The 18599-nt window shown below is 36.4% G+C and overlaps 1 protein-coding gene and 1 non-coding gene across 2 annotated transcripts; one reads left to right on the forward strand and one right to left on the reverse strand.

Annotated features, from left to right (window-relative positions):
* Nucleotides 1–9018: 9018 nt before the first annotated feature.
* On the forward strand, nt 9019–11490 carry LOC113707430 (protein ANTAGONIST OF LIKE HETEROCHROMATIN PROTEIN 1). Its single transcript, XM_027229763.2, has one exon. The coding sequence runs from the start codon at nt 9676–9678 to the stop codon at nt 11215–11217; it is 1542 nt and encodes a 513-aa protein (XP_027085564.1). The 5' UTR covers nt 9019–9675; the 3' UTR covers nt 11218–11490.
* A 1137-nt stretch (nt 11491–12627) lies between these two features.
* On the reverse strand, nt 12628–17679 carry LOC113707148 (nuclear speckle RNA-binding protein B). Its single transcript, XR_003452161.2, has 5 exons — nt 17531–17679; nt 15756–15874; nt 15377–15676; nt 14845–14910; nt 12628–13771 (listed from the first exon to the last, which is right to left on the reverse strand). It is a non-coding gene; the product is annotated as a nuclear speckle RNA-binding protein B (transcript).
* Nucleotides 17680–18599: the final 920 nt, after the last annotated feature.

The raw sequence follows: 18599 nt of genomic DNA on the forward strand, positions 1-18599 counted from the left end.
TATTTACTATTATTTTTATTTTTCATGCTAGTTTTTATTTACTTTTAGTCTTTTATTTTTGTTTTAAGTCATTTTAGCATAGAATTTATTTAAAAAAAAAGAAAAAAAGAAAAAGGGGGAAACCTGCAAGCGGGTTTCAGGCTATTTAACAAATTACGTAAAAAAAAAAAAAAATTTTTACATGCAAGCTGCGTTGAGTTGCACATGCCCATCGGAGGGCCCTAGGATGCCCAGCAAACCTCCCCTCTCATCCTCACCCTTCAGGTGAGGGTTTGAGAGTATGTGTTTGATATAAATAGAACAGAAACGCAACTTTTAGTCATTTTACATAAAGGGGAAACCCGCAAGCGGGTTTCAGGCTATTTAACAAATTACTTAAAAAAAAATAAAAATTTTACATGCAAACTGCGTTGAGTTGCACATGCCCATCGGAGGGGTATTTTCGTCTATTCACTCAGCTCCGTCTGTTTTGCCGATTTCCGTCCACTTTTCAGGTTAATTCAAACCACGGGGTATCGACTGGTATGATATGAAACCACAGGGGGCTTTTATGTATGATTGCTTAACCACAGGGGGCTTTTTTGTTGTTTACCCCAAAATTAATTGGATTAGAGGCATGTGAGTATTAAGGTACCGGAAGTTGGACTAACGTTTTACAAGGACGCTACTTTTACATATTCATTGTTTTGTTCCTTTGATAGTTGTAAAACTGTAAAATAGAGTTTGTGGGAAAAAAAAAAAAATTCTCTGGCAAAATAAGATAAATCTCTTAATTTTTCCCTACCAACCTGTTGAAAATCGTTTTGGGCCCAACTAGCTAGGTAACAATAGTTGAATGCTAACACTCCATTCAACTCCTCACTAGACACCTTAGTGCACTCTTTGGATTTGATTGTGTGATTACTGCATACTTTGGATTTGGTTACTTGCAATTCCCTCAATATGTGAAAATTTATTGAATCATCATTGGTTTAAAAAAAAATTAATTGGAGCGCGAACATGAATGGAATATCCCTCTATTTGTCAATTATTCTTGACATGTAGATAAGATTTTTTACATGAAGGCAATATCCCTCTCTTTTAGACATCCTAAAAGGTGTCTTGGTAGGTCGGAATTGGCGAAAATGTGACAGGGGGACTTTAAAACTTTTGACATAAAGGTAATTTAGTTTGAATTGAGAGTTTGGGCATTAACAAAACATTCAGCAAAGAAAGAAATTTCCAACCGCCCTGACCAAGTCGTCTTCAAAAATCTTCCAAAAAGACTCGGGATCCGTATACTTCAAGGGGACCAAGACCCCACCAGACAGTTGTTAGTTTGGGCCGATTTTTGTCGAAATGCACAAGATGTAATTTCATTTATTCAAGATGTAACTCACTTTCACCGACTTCAAAATATAGAACAAAATTATATAAGATCCACGCGTAGTATTAAAATTGATGTACAAAATATAATTTGAGCATTACATTTTTTTTTGGATCAAATCATGACCTTTAGGAACTATTGCTACCTGCAACCGTGACTGTCCTGTTTCGATTTCAAGGATAGGGGCAGCACAGCCCCAACCAAGTCCACCCTGAATTACGATTTGACTCGTGTGATTCCGTCAATTATTTAACATCATTGATAATTGGACTTAAATGCGAAGTTAAAAAGTTTGACAGTGTCACATTGAAATTTGGGATGCAAGTGACAGTCAAATTGAGAGAGTTAAGGGCGAAAAGAGAAACTATTAATGGAAGAAAGTGTGATGTTGTTCAAGAAATTTAAAATACAAAATCAACTATTGGACGAAAGTGTAACTAATACAAAATGTTTAATTTAAGACACAATCTAAAAATGAATATAAAGTTCAAGAACGCGAAGTAAAATTAATCCCATATTTATCCATCCTATCTAATACAAGCAGTGGAATCATTTTAGATCCCATGTGAATTATATACTATTAAGTAAGGATTGTAAATGAGTTTAAACAAATCAAACACCCTTGTATTCAAACTTGTTTAATTACTTTGACGAGTTTGAAATTATGTTCAAACTTGATTTATTTATTTTTTTCGAACCGAACTCAAGTGGAGTTCAAGTAATTTGAATATTTTACGTGTAAAATTTCACTTTTATGCTTATCGAATCGAACTCGAGCTGGATTTAAAAGTTTATCAAACACAAAACACTAGTATTCAAATTTGATTTCATTAGTTTGCGAATCAAACTCAAACGAACTCTTGTCGGCCAAGTATCAATTAGCTTTTAGTTTTGGAGCCCTCCTATTAAGTGATGTAATGTTTACAAACGATTCTTTTTCACTCCTATATTGTTCAAGCTTCTTGATGGAATAACTTTCAACTTTATAATTGATGTGATCAAGACGAGTTCATCTTCGAAAACACTTGGAACTCTGATTGGCACTTGGCTCTAATAAATTGGTAAAAGGACAGCAAATTAATGGCGCGAATTGCTCCCATCATCATCACCATCAAATATCAATTTCTGCATCATCATTATCATAAACTTGAAGCCAATGGCCCAATGCATGTTGTAACCCGGTGCCAAAGTGGACGTTTCCATCGCAGCTGCAGCCCTAAACAGGCTGCAAATAAATTATAATTAGTCACACAATACGCGGAAATGGAAGGCACCTTGACATTGCTCATGTGTGAACGTTTTGGAATTATCGGGCGGTGCGGCGCCAGAAGGAAGCAGCTGGTTATAGTCCCCCGGCCCGCCCGCCCCTCCACCGACTAAATCAATTTCTCCTCGAGAAAAGTAAACTTCTCTGACGGGTGACGACCAATTCCACCACCACCGCCACCACCACCTTGGAAATTTCAATATCTTGGATAGTGGAATAAAAAAAAAAAATTCCCATGTGCAGGAACTCCTCAGGGAGAAAATTACGAAAGCAAAACGACGTAGTTGTCTGTCGTCCTCCTCTTCTTCCTCCAGGTCTGCCATGCATGAGGATGAGGAGCGAGGAACACGTATCTTGACGATAATAAGATACGATTTGACCAGCGAGCGGATGCTCGATAAAGGTTTTAAAATTTAAGTCTTTTTTAATAAAAAAAAATTCGTTCAAAACGTCTTTCATGCTCATCAAATGATTTTTTCTTTCATCTTTCACTTTTAAAATAATAAATTTATGTCCCTTATAAAATCAAGTTAATAAAATTTAATCGCAACCTAGGTTTTCGATCATTTTTTATCTTGAATCCATCATCTAAACTACATATGGTCATTTTTTAGGAGCAAAACAGTTAGAGCTCGTTTATAATTAAACAAATGACCTGATCATAATATTCACTTTTGCCACTAAAAATGTAATATCTGACCTAAATCTTATTTATTTTTTCTCCTAAAAAAGGTGGAATATGAACAAATTTATATTCATTTTTGCCACTAGAAAAGTGAGATCTAACCTTTTGTATATAAAAATAATTACATGTGGGTCACGTGATAATCAAAAACTTTGATAGAGACCAAATTTATTAATTTAAATTTATAAATGACGTAAAGTTAACATTTTAAATGTGAGGGACGAAAAAATTCACTTCACGAAATATGAGGAACATTTTGAGCAATACGTAATTAATTTGAAAAAGCATCACAATTCAAGAGATGCAATACATTTAAATCGTAATTCAAGTGTGGTATAAAAATCTTAACAAGTGCTCATTAGACACTCGAATACCCATTAAGAAAATCCAATAAGGTTATAGCAGCTCAAAGGAGCTTTCCTTAGTGAGGACCGTGAATTGCGTTGACAAATGCACAACAGCACATGCTCCACCTTGACCTCCACAGGCTCCTCTCTTCGTCAATCTTTATCTCTTCGTCTTTGTTCAGTTCAGTTCTGCCGATGATTGAAATACGGACTTTCGAACAACAAAAAAATTATGGAGCATCTCCTTATATTACTGCTGACAAGTCCAACGTACTCAAAATATGTGTATTGTAGGAATGTATTTATCAAAAAGAAAGTACGTACTATAATTACAAAACCATCTGAGCGGGGTCACAAAATTACCTGCAGCTAGCTGAGTGTTATTTAACAGAAACACCACATGCATGCAGGAAATTGGAGTGTTAGAAGTCTAAACAATTCGCGATTTTTGACTGTTTTGGATTCAGAACGAATTGTTGTTGTTTCTGCGTTTTTGTCACCTTAAGGACAGCTGAAATTTGATCAGCTGTTAACGCGTTATCTGCAAGAGAGGAAATGGTGTATTTGTTCACACACACACTGACTAGTATCGCCATCATGTAAATAATGCATGGGAAAATGGACTTTTTTTTTTTTTTTTCAAATAGATCCTCCACGCTTTTCACATATTAATCATTTCCAAGGGTGTGCTTGATTCTTGGAATTGAAGTTTGCAAGGGTGGGCAAATCAAGGTTTTGATATGATTCTAGTCCAAAGCTTTAAAATATTGGTCTTACGCGGAATTCACTTCTGCTTCTTTTTTTTTTTTAATGATGATGGCGTCCTAAATTTGAATGGATTAATGAAAGGGAAAATGATCAAAATGGTCCCTCCTATTTTAATTCTTTTCGTGCCTCACATGTAGAACGATACAAAAATAATCCATCGCAAATAACAAATATACTACTAACTTTGGTTCTAGAACCTATTTTCGACCAAATTTTCAACCCAAAAAAAGTAAGTCTAAACTCCGTGCTCATACTTTTCGGGGCAAAATAGAAACAATAATATTATTTTTGTCAATAAAGTCCTCCCGCCACCCCTTCCCGACACTTCCCTCCCCTTCAAAAGTAGAGATGGAATAGTTTCTTTTGAAAATAATATATTACTCTCGTTCTTGTTTTGCCCTAAAAGAATGAATACATAACTCGGGCTTGTGTTTTTTTTTTTTTTTTGCCAAAAGTTTTCATTGGAAATAAATTTCAAGACTACATTAATACATTTGTTAGTATATGCGAAGAACTATTTTGCATCATTTTATATATGATACACCAATAAAAGAGAACACTAGTATTTTGGTCATTCTTCCTTAATGAAACTTGGACAAGGTAGTATTAAAAATGGGTTATATGTTATATTCCTTCATTTCTCTACAGTGGCCCAAAATAATAGACGTAACATTGATCTGTGCACTGATTGCCATCCATATCCATTGGAATTGTTTGGTCGTTTGTGAAACATGAGACAAAGGAAGAAGGAAAAGAGAAAGAAGAAGAAGCACCATGCATGTTACCGACAATTTTCCGCCCTTTCTTCTTTTTTACCGACGATTTCATAGGTAGAGGACAACGAGTCATTTAATGAGTTTTGAGGTCATAATCAGAGAGTCCTGAACAGTTGTAGGGAATATTGCTGAGATATTGCGAAATCTTTTTTTTTTTTCTTTTTGATCTTTCAGTTCATAAATCAATTTCAAAGCAGTTACATCCTGCAGAGCTTGTCCATATGGTCGTTGCCTTGTCCAATTTGCTGTGTGACGCAAGGCAGCCGGGATTTGTTTTGAATCAGTCCAAGAGCATAGGATAAAGCAGTCTAAAACTTGCAGTAAAAGAATCCACAAGTTCTTTATTGCTATTCGCCGTATTTTTGCAGTCCAAGATAATACACATTTTCTCCAAGGTGCTGCGCGCATTAGTGGACCAGGAAAGATATTAAAACTAGAAAAAGAGACACACAGTTGCTGGTTTTTGAAGACATGATGGAATTAGAGCAGTCAAAATCTCTTTGTATTTGTGGTACAGTTTGCTTTTGCTTTGATGACTCTGCTTGATTGAGCCAAGTTTGTCAAATTCAATTTCTTTAAGGTGAAGAAAGAGAGATTCTTATGACTTTCGCCCCACCTTTTGTACAGAAGTAAGAGAACTGAGCAGTAACCTCTGGCAATTGAGGCCATAGAATAGAAAAGAAACAGCCGCATGTAGAGGCGTAACCGGCCATGGCCGTCGGGTGAAGCTCGAAGCGCACGCCTGGTTGAAGGTCAAGAGTTCAAACGCCAGCATCAATATAATTCAAAGGGTATACAATAGCGTACCTCTTTGATTTAGAAGTGGGAACCATTTCCTCTATTTTTCGTTAGATAGGTTAGAATAAGAATAGAAATAGCGTAGAAGTTGTCCATTGATAAAAAGAAAAAAAAATTAGTAGGGGCATAACCCACAAAATTTGTAGGGGCATAATTTAATCTTGAGTTGTTCATGCATGTAGCAAATGAAAATCTCCTGTTGAATTTTCTCGCTCTCTCTCTCTCTCTCTCTCTGAGAAGATTATCTTGATACTTTGATTAGGTCTAGCTTTGAGGACATTAATCATATCCTGTCATTAATCAGTAAGATTGGCTAAATCTCCAAGTCCATTCATCACAACCTAATTCCCACACATGTAAATCTGTTTCCCTTTCACTTGGAGAAGGATAATTTACAATCCTAAGATGTCCGTCATATATGCGTCAAAGATGACATAATGCGATATGTATGAATGGACAAAGCCAACTTCTTGCAAATCAAACACAGCACCTCTCCCCATGGCAAACACTACCCGATGCCCCATGTCTAATTGACATTTTCTTTTCTGGCTTTGTACTTTCTTTTATTGTCCCTTAATTTTTCTACTAAATCGCCCATTTGGATTACTATTTTCTGGATTTTTTTTTTTAAATGTACTATAGCGATTTGATGTATGTGAAGTAGATAAAAAGGTTATTGAAAAATGTATTCATAAAAAACGTAAAAAAATTTTAGAAAAAAAAAAAATGGCAATCCAAACAAGATTTCGTGCTTTGTTTTAGGTGATAGGTCTTCTATTCAACCCACCCAAGCAACATTTAATCGAAGAGGTCTTAGCTTAATAGTTAAAATTGAAATCCAAAAAATTAGAGTTCCTGAATTCAAATCTCCTTAACTCCTCACCGCTTCTCGAATCCCACCTCTCCTATATTCAATAAATAAATAGAAGTGCTAGCCTTTGTTTGAGATGTAACAAAACTGTATTAATGATTAAACAGGGAAATTGTATCCTCAAAATTGATTATCATCCACATTTTTTTTGTATACAGCAGCATTAAATAACCTATTATTCTAAAAAAAGAAAGGTAATGTATTTGTTTAAGATCAAAAAAAGGGGAAAAGGAAGAACAGAAGTAAAGAGTTAAACTCGTATTAAGTACTTCTAAGAAATAGCAATTCGTTGGACAAGATTTGAGAATGACAATATATCATTGATGAAGAATTTTACCAACTAGGCAATCTGAGCCATATCAAGTCATAGCATTTGATCTAAACAAATTTTGTGATCACATGATGATACAATCTTGTGAAATGACAGTCCATATGGAGAAAAAGAAAGGTTCAAGAACTGCTTATTGCCCGCCCGGAGAAAGAAAATACAGGTCCAATTGCACGTACAATGCTGTCATTCGATATATATACATGAATGTTGCATCTAATTATGCTTAATCACAATAATGCGATGTAGTAATGTCACTAGTACGTCAATTTCTCCATCCTCTTCTGAATGGTATGTCCCAAAAGAATTGACCACACCATGAAAATTATTAGTTATTTGTCATTACATCTCAGAAGATACCGTTAATGAGAACGTACAGGCTAATTTCTTCAAAACTACACGTTATTATTAATTCTACCATTCGTAAATTTGTCTGTAACATTGTCAAGTTGTAATTTATTTGTATTACAATCACCGTTTTTTAGTACAGATTTCATCAATATTTTTTTCTTTTTATATAGCGTCATATATAATTTCGTTAAAATCTGTATCAACGGCAGAAGTTACGCACAGATATCAAAGAATAGATCTGAAGAATGAGTACTACAGATTTGAAGAGCAGATAAAAATTACATCGTAAAATTTCAAAAAGAAATATTCATCAAAGTTAAAAGAGGTAAAGATTCATATTATTGTAATCGTGATAGGATGACATTTATTGGTATCACTACAAAACAAAGGGAAATTATATATACCTATAGGTGAGATAGGCATCATACATGCTACTTAAAGTTTCTTTTTGAATAAAAAAAAAAATCTCATATCTAGGTGTCATCAAGACAAGATAAATCTGAAAAATATTAGAGTATTATGTGCATGTAATTAGAGTACTGGACAGGTATATTAGTACGTTACGTCCGCATAAATGTTTTTAGTGGCAATACGCAATTCTGATGAGACAGAAAAATAAATTTAAGATGAAAGTAGTTTTCAACGAGGAAAAAAAAAACCCCCCTTTAACATGAAAGTAGCTATCAATTATATTTCTTTCAGATAAGAATTAAAACAGCCCAAGATCAACTCTAGACCTCAACCAAAAATAAAATATTGGTCAGTTTTCATATTCCGTATGGACTCAATCATACCACGTATTTGTGTTGTAAGCATTTTTCCTTGCAAGGTAGAAAAACACCATGACTCGCACGCATATATGGACAGCAAGGACTTCACCTTTGATTACTGAATCCAAACCTCTTAATCTCATGCCCCACCTATCAAACAAGCTCTTTCTGTCGTTAGTCTGTCTAACGAGTGCCTACTTGTTTAGATTACAATTTTTCACCGAAAAATTTTTAAACGCACTTTTTAATAGCCTTTTTCATCTCACATACATTAAATTATCATAATACATTTTTCTACGAAAAACTTTTAAAAACTGGCAATCTGAATAGGTTAATTTTTTTTTAAAAAAAGAGCTTAATTAAAGAAAATATATAAATATAAAAAATGATAATAATTATTATTATTTAAATATATTAATGAGTGCCTATTGAATGTCTATTCCAATAAAAAGCACAACAAGCAAAACTTAAAAAAATGGTAATAAACGAGTTCTAGAAAGATAGAAAGGCCACAAAGTCCAAAAAAGAGCATATAAAGTAGTAGTAGATGAAGCAAAATCCAACGAAGAAAGCAAAGGCCCCCACCCCCCCAAGACAGAAAAGGCCGGAACCTATTAAAATGTCCAACCGCGTACCGTCAACTCTTAAAGTCGCGCATTACACCTACCATTTTACTATTAGTAGTATTTGTTTCAAGTTTCGTCTACCAAACAAGCAATCGTCTGTTACAAAAAATAACAGCATCCATTTAATACTACCTAAAACCCCTCGAAGACTTCCTCCTCATCTCCCAAAACCGTGTTCACACCATACACCACACACACACACACTTATCATCAATTTGGTAACAATCATCCATCATACTCCCTGTTTGTTGTGGGTCTCCTTAGATTACCTTCGATCGCTCTTTCGCGTTACTCCCGTGTTTGTTCTAATTCTAATTGAGTGTGTGTGTTTCTTTCAGTTGCTAGAAAAAAAAAATCAATCATACTACTTCTACTATTTATAGTTTTGTGCTAATACTGATATATTATTGTGATGATCTTTTACCTCAATCAAATTGATTCTTTAATGTTTTACATCTGGATATTGATGCATATATAATTCACCTGAACTTTCAGTTTCAAAGTTTGAAACCCTTTTACTTTTTCCCTTCCGTGTTCACATTTCCTTTCACACATTGTCCGGAACAGGTGGTGTACAAGTTGGGTTCTTTTATATTTTCCTGTATATGAAGCAGCGGTTTTCCACCAGGAAAGATTGCGACTGCGATTATTCTCTCTCTAGTCTTATATATAGAGGGTTTTCTTGAGGGTAAAGAATTGGTAATCAGTCTTATTTCTCACAAATGAATGATAGTAAGAGAAGACGGAGGAGGAGGGATAGTGGAAATATACCCAATTTTGAAGATGGTCGTGCTGAGAGTAACGAGACCAATCAATTTGATGTGCAGAAACAAGGTGGGGTTAAGACTAAAGAGTTGAAGGAGATCATAACTTCCTTGATATTACTTGAGGAGCAAGAAAAGAGGGATCAAGAGGAATTGGCAAAGGAAGAACAAGAGGAGAAGCTCTTCTTTGAAAACAACCACGAGAAGAAGGGGCGAGCCATGTTGGACTATTACTCCCAATTGCAGGAGTACCAGAAAGAAACAGATCTTAAAGATGGGGTCAGGAAAAGAAAGAGCAGGGCTAATAGTATTGTTGCTGCCACCACTGTTGCTGCCGCTGCCGCAGTTGATGCCGCGGAAAACGATGCAGTTTCGGGGAGTAGCAAGGACGGCGGAGGCGATCAGGGCAGCGAAAAGGGAGTTAAAGGGGCCCCACAGAGGCGGTTGTGGGTGAAGAATCGATCAAAGGCTTGGTGGGATCAATGCAACAGTGCTGAATTTCCTGAGGAGGAGTTCAAGAAGGCATTTAGGATGGGGAAAGATACATTTGAGATGATATGTAATGAATTGACCTCTGCGGTGGCTAAGGAGAATACTATGTTAAGGGATGCTGTCCCCGTTAGGCAACGGGTAGCGGTCTGCATATGGCGATTGGCCACCGGTGAGCCACTTAGGCTTGTATCCAAGAAGTTCGGATTGGGGATTTCAACATGTCATAAATTGGTTCTTGAGGTTTGTTCTGCGATAAGGACAGTTTTGATGCCCAAGTATCTTCAATGGCCTGATGAGGAATCAACCAGGAGGATTAAGGATGAGTATGAAGCCACATCGGGCATTCCTAATGTTGTGGGATCAATGTATACTACTCATATACCAATCATTGCTCCCAAGATTAGTGTGGCTGCTTATTTCAATAAGAGGCATACTGAGAGGAATCAGAAGACCTCATATTCAATTACAGTGCAAGGTGTTGTTGATCCAAAAGGGGTGTTTTCTGATGTATGCATTGGATGGCCTGGTTCAATGCCTGATGATCAGGTTTTGGAGAAATCTGCTCTCTTTCAGAGGGCTAATCAGGGGCTGCTGAAGGGTGTGTGGATTGTTGGGGGTTCTGGATACCCTTTGATGGATTGGGTATTGGTACCCTACACACAACAGCACTTGACCTGGACTCAGCATGCTTTCAATGAGAAAACTGGGGAGATTCAGAGGATTGCAAAAGATGCCTTTGCCAGATTGAAAGGGAGATGGTCTTGTTTGCAGAAAAGAACTGAAGTGAAACTTCAGGACTTGCCGGTGGTACTAGGGGCATGCTGCGTCTTGCATAACATCTGTGAATTGAGGAATGAGGAAATGGATCCAGAACTTAAGTTTGATCTCATTGATGATGAGATGGTTCCAGAGATTCCATTGAGGTCAGCGAATGCAATGAAAGCAAGGGATGCCATTGCTCACAATCTCCTGCACCATAACCATGCTGGAACTTCTTTCCTATCCTAGGACAAGTTGCATTGATTTTTCCTTTCTGAAGTTGGAGTAATTCTTTCTAATGCTTTTCTCATTTGACATTTGTTGTTGTACAATGATAAGTAGTTCTTTATCAAAGATTAGATCGAAGGCTAAGTTAGGTAAATTTTCTATCGCAAATTGGTGAATTAATTGTTGTCTTCTAGGCTGAAGCTGTATACAAAAATTATAGATACAGGTTATGACTCAGTTCTATACTTAACAATGCAGTTGACAATGAATTGATGAACTAAACTTTTTTTACAAGACTATTGTTGTTTTATGGCATTGCTTTTTCATTTTTTTTTTTTTTTTTTTGCCTACCAAGTGGGTGGTTAGACTTTGCTGCATCAAGTGATCTTAACAGCGTTCAACTTGCTGTTTTTGATTGTCAAATGAATTTTGTAGTTGTCATTTTGGGTTTATTGAAAATAACTTTCAACCTTTTGTTGCTGTGTTTTATTTGATTTACAATGTCAACTTGATAATCTCTTATTGCTTCTTTTCTGAATGCAATCAAAGGTCTCATTTGCGATCTTGCTCAAAAGATAAAGACAATTAGTAGGAGGAGACCGGATTTTAGTTTCTTGTCAGTCAAAGCAGTTGAGCTGTAGGCTGTAGCTTTTGTAGGGTCAGCCAATTTTTTGTTGATCTATCAGAGTATTAGACGTTAGTCATTATGGACAGCTAGATTATTTGCATGCTATATTTTCTGTACAAAGGATCGGAAAGAAATTATCTTCTTTGAGATGATATTTTAGGAAAATTCATCCTTCTCCGAGGATTTGGTGGAATAAAATTCTATCCCGTAATCAACTTTGGACTCAGGCTTTCCTTGAGGAAGCTATTACAGCCAAACAGCAGCTAGCTCCCAATGGTCCTAGTGTCAGAAGTAATTCAAAATAAATAAATAAATAAATTGAGAAGAAGAAGGATGATTATTCTTTCTTTCTTTAATTATTTTTTCAGGGTAGGAAGAAGGATGAATATGCTTGAGCGACAAATGTCTCAAAAATTTTGGATGTAAATGTGATATTGAACGAGGTGGAAACATTTCAATCATCTAGAGAGGGTGATGAGAAAACAGCCAATGAACAGGAAACATCAGCAAAAGGCTGTCACAGGGAAAATCAGCAATGAAACAAAGGGGGAGGCAGATGTCACTTCCATTCTTCCGTTAAATGGAATGTCTTGGGTAGGGTCCTCATGAATGTTAGTCTTTCTGATTTTGGAATTCAAAAGGGGTAGACGTTTTCATGGAGAAATTTGTGCAGAAACTTGATGCACAAAGCGTGCTGATCCATGCAGATCATCTGGAGTCTTGGAGTTGGACTAGGACCAAAACCAAAAGAATCTCAGCAAAGTTTGTGAAGAATTTTCATTGCGTTAATTCTGCCGTGCAGATTAAAATAACACACTACCACTGAATTTTAGTATATATCAGATCAAGTCAGTACTGACTCCCAACCACACATACATTAATCACGAGTCAACATTATTGATAATCATGCCACTCTTCAGGAAGTCATCTTTCCTCTGTCAAAAGTCAATAGGATTTTAAATGCTGCAAAAAAACCCAGAGGTGGTTGAGCCAACCCACCTTGATCGCTGCAGTCCAGGTTGACAAATATTTTTTCTTGTTTCATTAATATTCCTCGACTTGTAACCCAGTAGCAATCAGCAAATTACCTCGTTTACTCTAGACTACCATGTTACAACCCGAGGTCCCGAACCAAAATGCCGTAAAAACGGTTATTGACCGGTGATACAACAGAAAGTGTCAAGGCAGCAAAACTGCATGATCCATGCACGCCAAAAAAAATATTTTTTTGAAAAAAAGACTCCACAGCTGCATCATTTGCCTCCTGTCATCTTACACCACGGTCTAGATGATGCTCACAGGAAATTCATATTCATTAGCAGTTCAGCAGTCGATTTTTTTCAACAAGAAGTAATTATGAGCGAGCTGAAACCAACCTGGACCAACAAAGAAGGGCTGTCTTTAAGGTGGAAAATCACTGCTGATCAAGGTCCCGGCTCCAATTCTGCCACACACAAAAACACGTAGGAATGCACAAAAATTGTAATAGACAATTCTGCTGATCAAGGTCCCGGCTCGGCATATAGACATGCACAAAAATTTCTTCGTTGTAATGTGTAGTTTATCCAAGTTGTACTACATCAGTCTGGCTCTCTCAAACTTTACTTTTCCACATGATGACCCCTTGCAGTTGGAGTAGCTGGTTCAGTCTTGAGGAAGAGGTTAAAAGCAGGAATTACAGCTAAAGGGCTGATTGAGCTCGAACTGAAACCAAAGTTTGTCATGCTATAGTAACATAGCTACCTCCAGAATTCAGAACCTAAACTGCTGAATTTGCGAGCTGCATAACTTGGGCTACCCTGACTTTTCAGCGCCTCAGAACTTCTGCAATATCACCGTAAACCTCCAGACTGTTGATCATCTTGATCAGATGGTAAACGGAAAGGAAAAGTGGCAAAATGGATGCTTAAGAAAGGGAGTCAGGCTTCTTGTCATCAAATTTATAACCTGCAGCATAAGGTCAAGCGTAAGGTTATGGACTTACAATTTGATGATACCATTATAGATCTTCTAATTCTTAAGTCAATAGGCTCACCAGTTAAATTCATATAGAAATCACATTTTAGCAAAATGGGCTCTGGAAAATTCAACAAAAAAAGGCGTGATTGTCAGCCATGACTACATGGGATTATCTGTTTTCTAGGTGTCTCCATCCCTATACAAGATAAAAAGGAATGTCATTTTGCATACTTTTGGTTTACATCAAAGAATGGCAAACATTTTGAAGCCCCACTACTGATAAAAGTAAGTCATTTTATAAAAGTAAGCATTTCTAGAGGACATTATTTTTGCTGTCAAGTTTCCTTCAAAAACTATATGCATCTGCATAGCAGGTAAAGAGTGATAGGATAATCCCTAACAAAATGCAATATACTGAACCTTAAAGGGCTTCATGGCCGTAAGAGCACAGTTTGCATCAGCAAACTCAATGAAGCACAACACTCAGGCTTTATCTCCACTCTGCAGCATATTTATGGTCAATGTATCAGTGAAAAAAAAAATGCAAGAGAAAATTGGTAATTTCTGAGATGTTATGGGTCTGTTGACAGCTACAAATTTCAAAGGATGTACATGTTCATGTAAGCATTGAGAGAGAAAGAGAGGAGGGGGGGCAACATTAGTCTTGTTTAAAAAGTCCCAAGTATACCAGATCAGAAGCCAACAACTATGGAAGGCAAACAAATACTAAATAAGCAAATATGTGGTTAACCACAAGGAACCAAAGTGGAAAGACAACATAATCTCAGCAAGATTGAATATCATGGAGCAAATCACAGGTAGTAGTCCCAAAACCACACAAATCACATTCCCACACTTCACAAACCTCATTCTTTCCCAAAAGAGAATCTCAGGAAAACATATGATCTTGTCAAATATGAACAATTTAACCCAATCAAAAACAAAAGTACTGTTGTAGGATAGAGTAATAGATAATAATAAACAGATAATCTGATACTGCTCTTGATATTGCAAATGAGGGATTTAAGTCGTTATAGAACATTTCCAGGGATAAAGCATACTTGCATGTCTGGGCTCCTTGTGAACAACTCTAAGCTCTCTGAAGCCAATAAAAGGACGGAAAAGATCTATCAATGGTTAAGGGACCAAAATAAAGCAAGAATCCACAACCTCAGCCATGAAACTTTGCCCCGAACCCCCAATCCAAACAGCCCAAGGAAACAAGAATAGACCCCCAAAAGAACCCTGGGCTTCCTTCCCCTAGTCTAAACACTGCAAGGAAACAAGAAAAGAACCCCAAGAGAACCCTAGGCTTTCTTTTCCAGAACTATGGAGAAGATAGTACAAATCTAAAGATGTATGCTTTCAATTGCACGAATGCTACAGCATAGATCATATTGTTATGGGAATAAGTTCATCTAAGTTGAAAACAAGAGAAAATCTTCAATAACACAATGTCTCAAAAGAGTACCAGGGACCGTCAAGTTATCCATTTAAGAAAGCAAATAACACACATCAAACGTTCCTACTAAACTAAAATGAACTAATATTATATGAAGGAAAAAAGATTAATGAAAACACTATCAAGGATACGGCCTACTTCTCTTCTTGAACAGTCAGTTGGAAGCCCATCAACAAAAAGAATGTTTGATTCTCCTCCGTAACTGGAAGGCCATTAATCCTTCTCAAAGAACTCGGCCTATCAAAGATGTTATCATGGATTCTGGGACTCGGATGAGAAGCAACATCTGGTCTTTGGCCTAGTGAACTAGGATCTCTCAATGGAGATGGATAACCTCTAATGCTGGTCCCACTTGTTAGTCCACCAAGACCAGTTTCAGGATGAATATGCCTGACATCTATGCCATATGCACCTGGATGTGACTGTAGGATCTAATTACCGAAAACAGATGCCCTTTACTCACTATACAAAGATTACACAGGGCAAAGCCTATAAACTTCAATAACTTACATCTTTCCCCAAGTAGTCTGAACTACCCTTCCCATCATTAGAGCTCCACAGATGAGGAGTCATCAGCATAGATGCCTCAGATGACAAGTACCCAACAAAGATTTGTTTTGGGCTGCTTCCTGCAGAGAAGCCATAAATTCAACATATTTTTTAGCAGAAAGAAAATAAGGTACGATAAACTATTGAATTAGAGTAAAGTCAATAAAGAGTAAAGGCAGTTGGAATGCAAAGCTAGCCTAAGAGTGTCGCAGGTAACTTTTTTTTTTTAAAGATTTCATTACCCAAACTAGGGGAAAATGGCCATTCTGGTCCCCACCTTTAGTCCCTTATCTTTATGAAATAAAGGCAACATAGGACCTATAATAGTAAATTAAAAACCCCAATGAAATTGGTCAAGTGCATGGCATGTGCACCATTAAAAAATGAGTATTTTGATCCCTTATCTTCAGGATTGTGTCCAATTTAGTTCCTTGTATCTCACTGCCTACCAATTTAAACCCTCATTTTCACAAACTAAAGCCCGTGTAGGATGTTTAATGGGAAATTAGAGAACCTTAATAGAGCTGATCCCATGCACGACATGAATACCATTAAAACAAAAAGGAGCAGGATAAAAAGTCCTAAAAGCCCTAGTCATAATTGTGTTGGTTTTCCTCTCCTAATTTTTCCAAATCACTAACTAGAGCCTTATTTTGTTGACATAATTGCCATTGGGGCTTGTGATTTTTTCCCCTATTCTGCTCCTTTTTGTTTCAAAAGTCCACTTACCGTGCACGGGATTGATTCCATTAGGTTTCTCTAACTTCTTAGTTGAAGTCCTATATTCATTTTACTTTGTAAAAATGCGGACTTAAATTATGCAGTGACATATAATGGACAAAATCAAACACAAACCTGAAGCTAAGAGACCAAAATAGTCATTTTTAATGGTGCACATGTCATGCATGGGTCAATTCCATTAGAATTTTCTAATTTTCTGTTAGAAGTCATACATTGATTTTTTTTAATTTTGTAAAGCTAAGGAACTAAATTGATGATACATGAGAGACCAAAATACTTGTCCCCCAACACCCCCCTCCCCCAAAAAAAAAAAAAGAACATATGCCTTTCGCTGCTTCACATGAAATTATCTACTTAATCTTACCATGTCCTACATTTTTCCAATGATTACTACATTCAGTATCATCACACTAATGCTTCCAGTTCTGAAACTCACTGGGATTAGTAGGGCCTTTTCTTGTAGGCATCAACTTTTTACTATAGCTAATTATGGAAACGTATTGTTTGAGAAAGTTGACAACATATTTTTGCTTCTGTTCTTTAATGTCTTGAAAAGCCAAAAGCTGTTATCGAGCTTTTTCTCAGAATCAGCTGTATTCCAAGCTTAGATAATCTTAAATTAGAAGCCAAAGGCAAACCAAAACACATAAAAACAGCTTTGAGCCCTCTTAAGCCTTTCCTATTCCCTGCTGCTATCTTTCAACAGCTATGCAAATTCTACTTCTTCATTCACCTCAATTTACAATTACTAGCCATTCAGTCACAAAAGAATTGCCACAAAAAAAAAAATTTGCATCACTAAGTTATGATCTCAGGCTCAAGATAAAGTTACTTCATTTTTTTATATCCCAACTTATGCATTACTTTCGTAGAATGTGAAACATATACATAGATATCTATGGCCATTAATAACTTTGATAGCTTGAATTTAGCAAATTGACCAACAGATAAAGAGGAAAAAAAAGCCGATAATTAGGGTTTTAAGGAAAACAGACCTCCCTCAGGCTGAGGAGGAACACTACATCTCCAGTATGGATCACCCACGGGAAAATACATTTTTTTCTCCTTTTTTCCAATTATTATTCTGCGAATTTAACGTCATCAGCTGCAGAAGAAAAAATGGCAAGGCGAGGGAAGGAGAGTTGGGAATTTACTTCCGGAGCTAGGGGTGAGCATCGAATTCGAATTCGGTAATTCGGTAGGTTGAAATCGGTAATTTTCGGTAAATGGTGTTGGGATATTTCGACCTAATTCGTATTCGAATTACCAAATTCCGAATTCGAATTCAATTCGGATTGAATTCGGTAAACACGAATTGACCGAATTGACCGAATTCCTGAAGCAATTGCAGCCTGTTTTGCTTTGTATAATAAAATAATTTCTAGCAATAAAATAAGTGTTGTTCACAATTATCATTCATAAAGCTGCACCAAAATAATCAAAAAATAGAAGTAGTAATCACGTCCATAGGCACAATAGCCAGATGATTGCACTACCAAATCACAACATATAAAACCTCTTCCCAGTAGCTAACGCCTACCAGTTCAAAACAGCATTACTTAAGAAATCACAAATCCAAACAGAATCTAGAAAACTTCAAAATTACTAACTATCCCAAACTTCATACATATCCAGAAATGACAAATCCACAAATCCAGAAATCATAAATCCACAATCAGAAATTACAGAAATCAATCCAGAAATCATAAAGGTCAATTATCTAGAAACAATCCACAATCCACAAGAACAAACAATTATAGGTGGTTCAACTCTCAAACTTCAGCATTTGTGACCTCTCAAAGGTCAATTACAGTTGATTCAGTTCCGGTCTTCAGCAACTCTGCAAGAACAAACAAAATTCATGAAGTATCATAAAGGCAATTATTAGAAATAAAGAAATACTTCAAATTTTGCAATAAAAATTTTGATAGCATACCAGATTCGAAGGCTTCAAGTTCTTCCAGATTTTCTTCTACATTTAATTCTGTCTTGGAGGACCGAAACCAATCTTGAGCACATATTAAACTTTGCACAATTCTAGGAGTCAAAGAACTCCTAAATGTA

Source organism: Coffea arabica, chromosome 8e (genome assembly GCF_036785885.1).
Source record: "Coffea arabica cultivar ET-39 chromosome 8e, Coffea Arabica ET-39 HiFi, whole genome shotgun sequence".
NCBI lineage: Eukaryota > Viridiplantae > Streptophyta > Magnoliopsida > Gentianales > Rubiaceae > Coffea > Coffea arabica.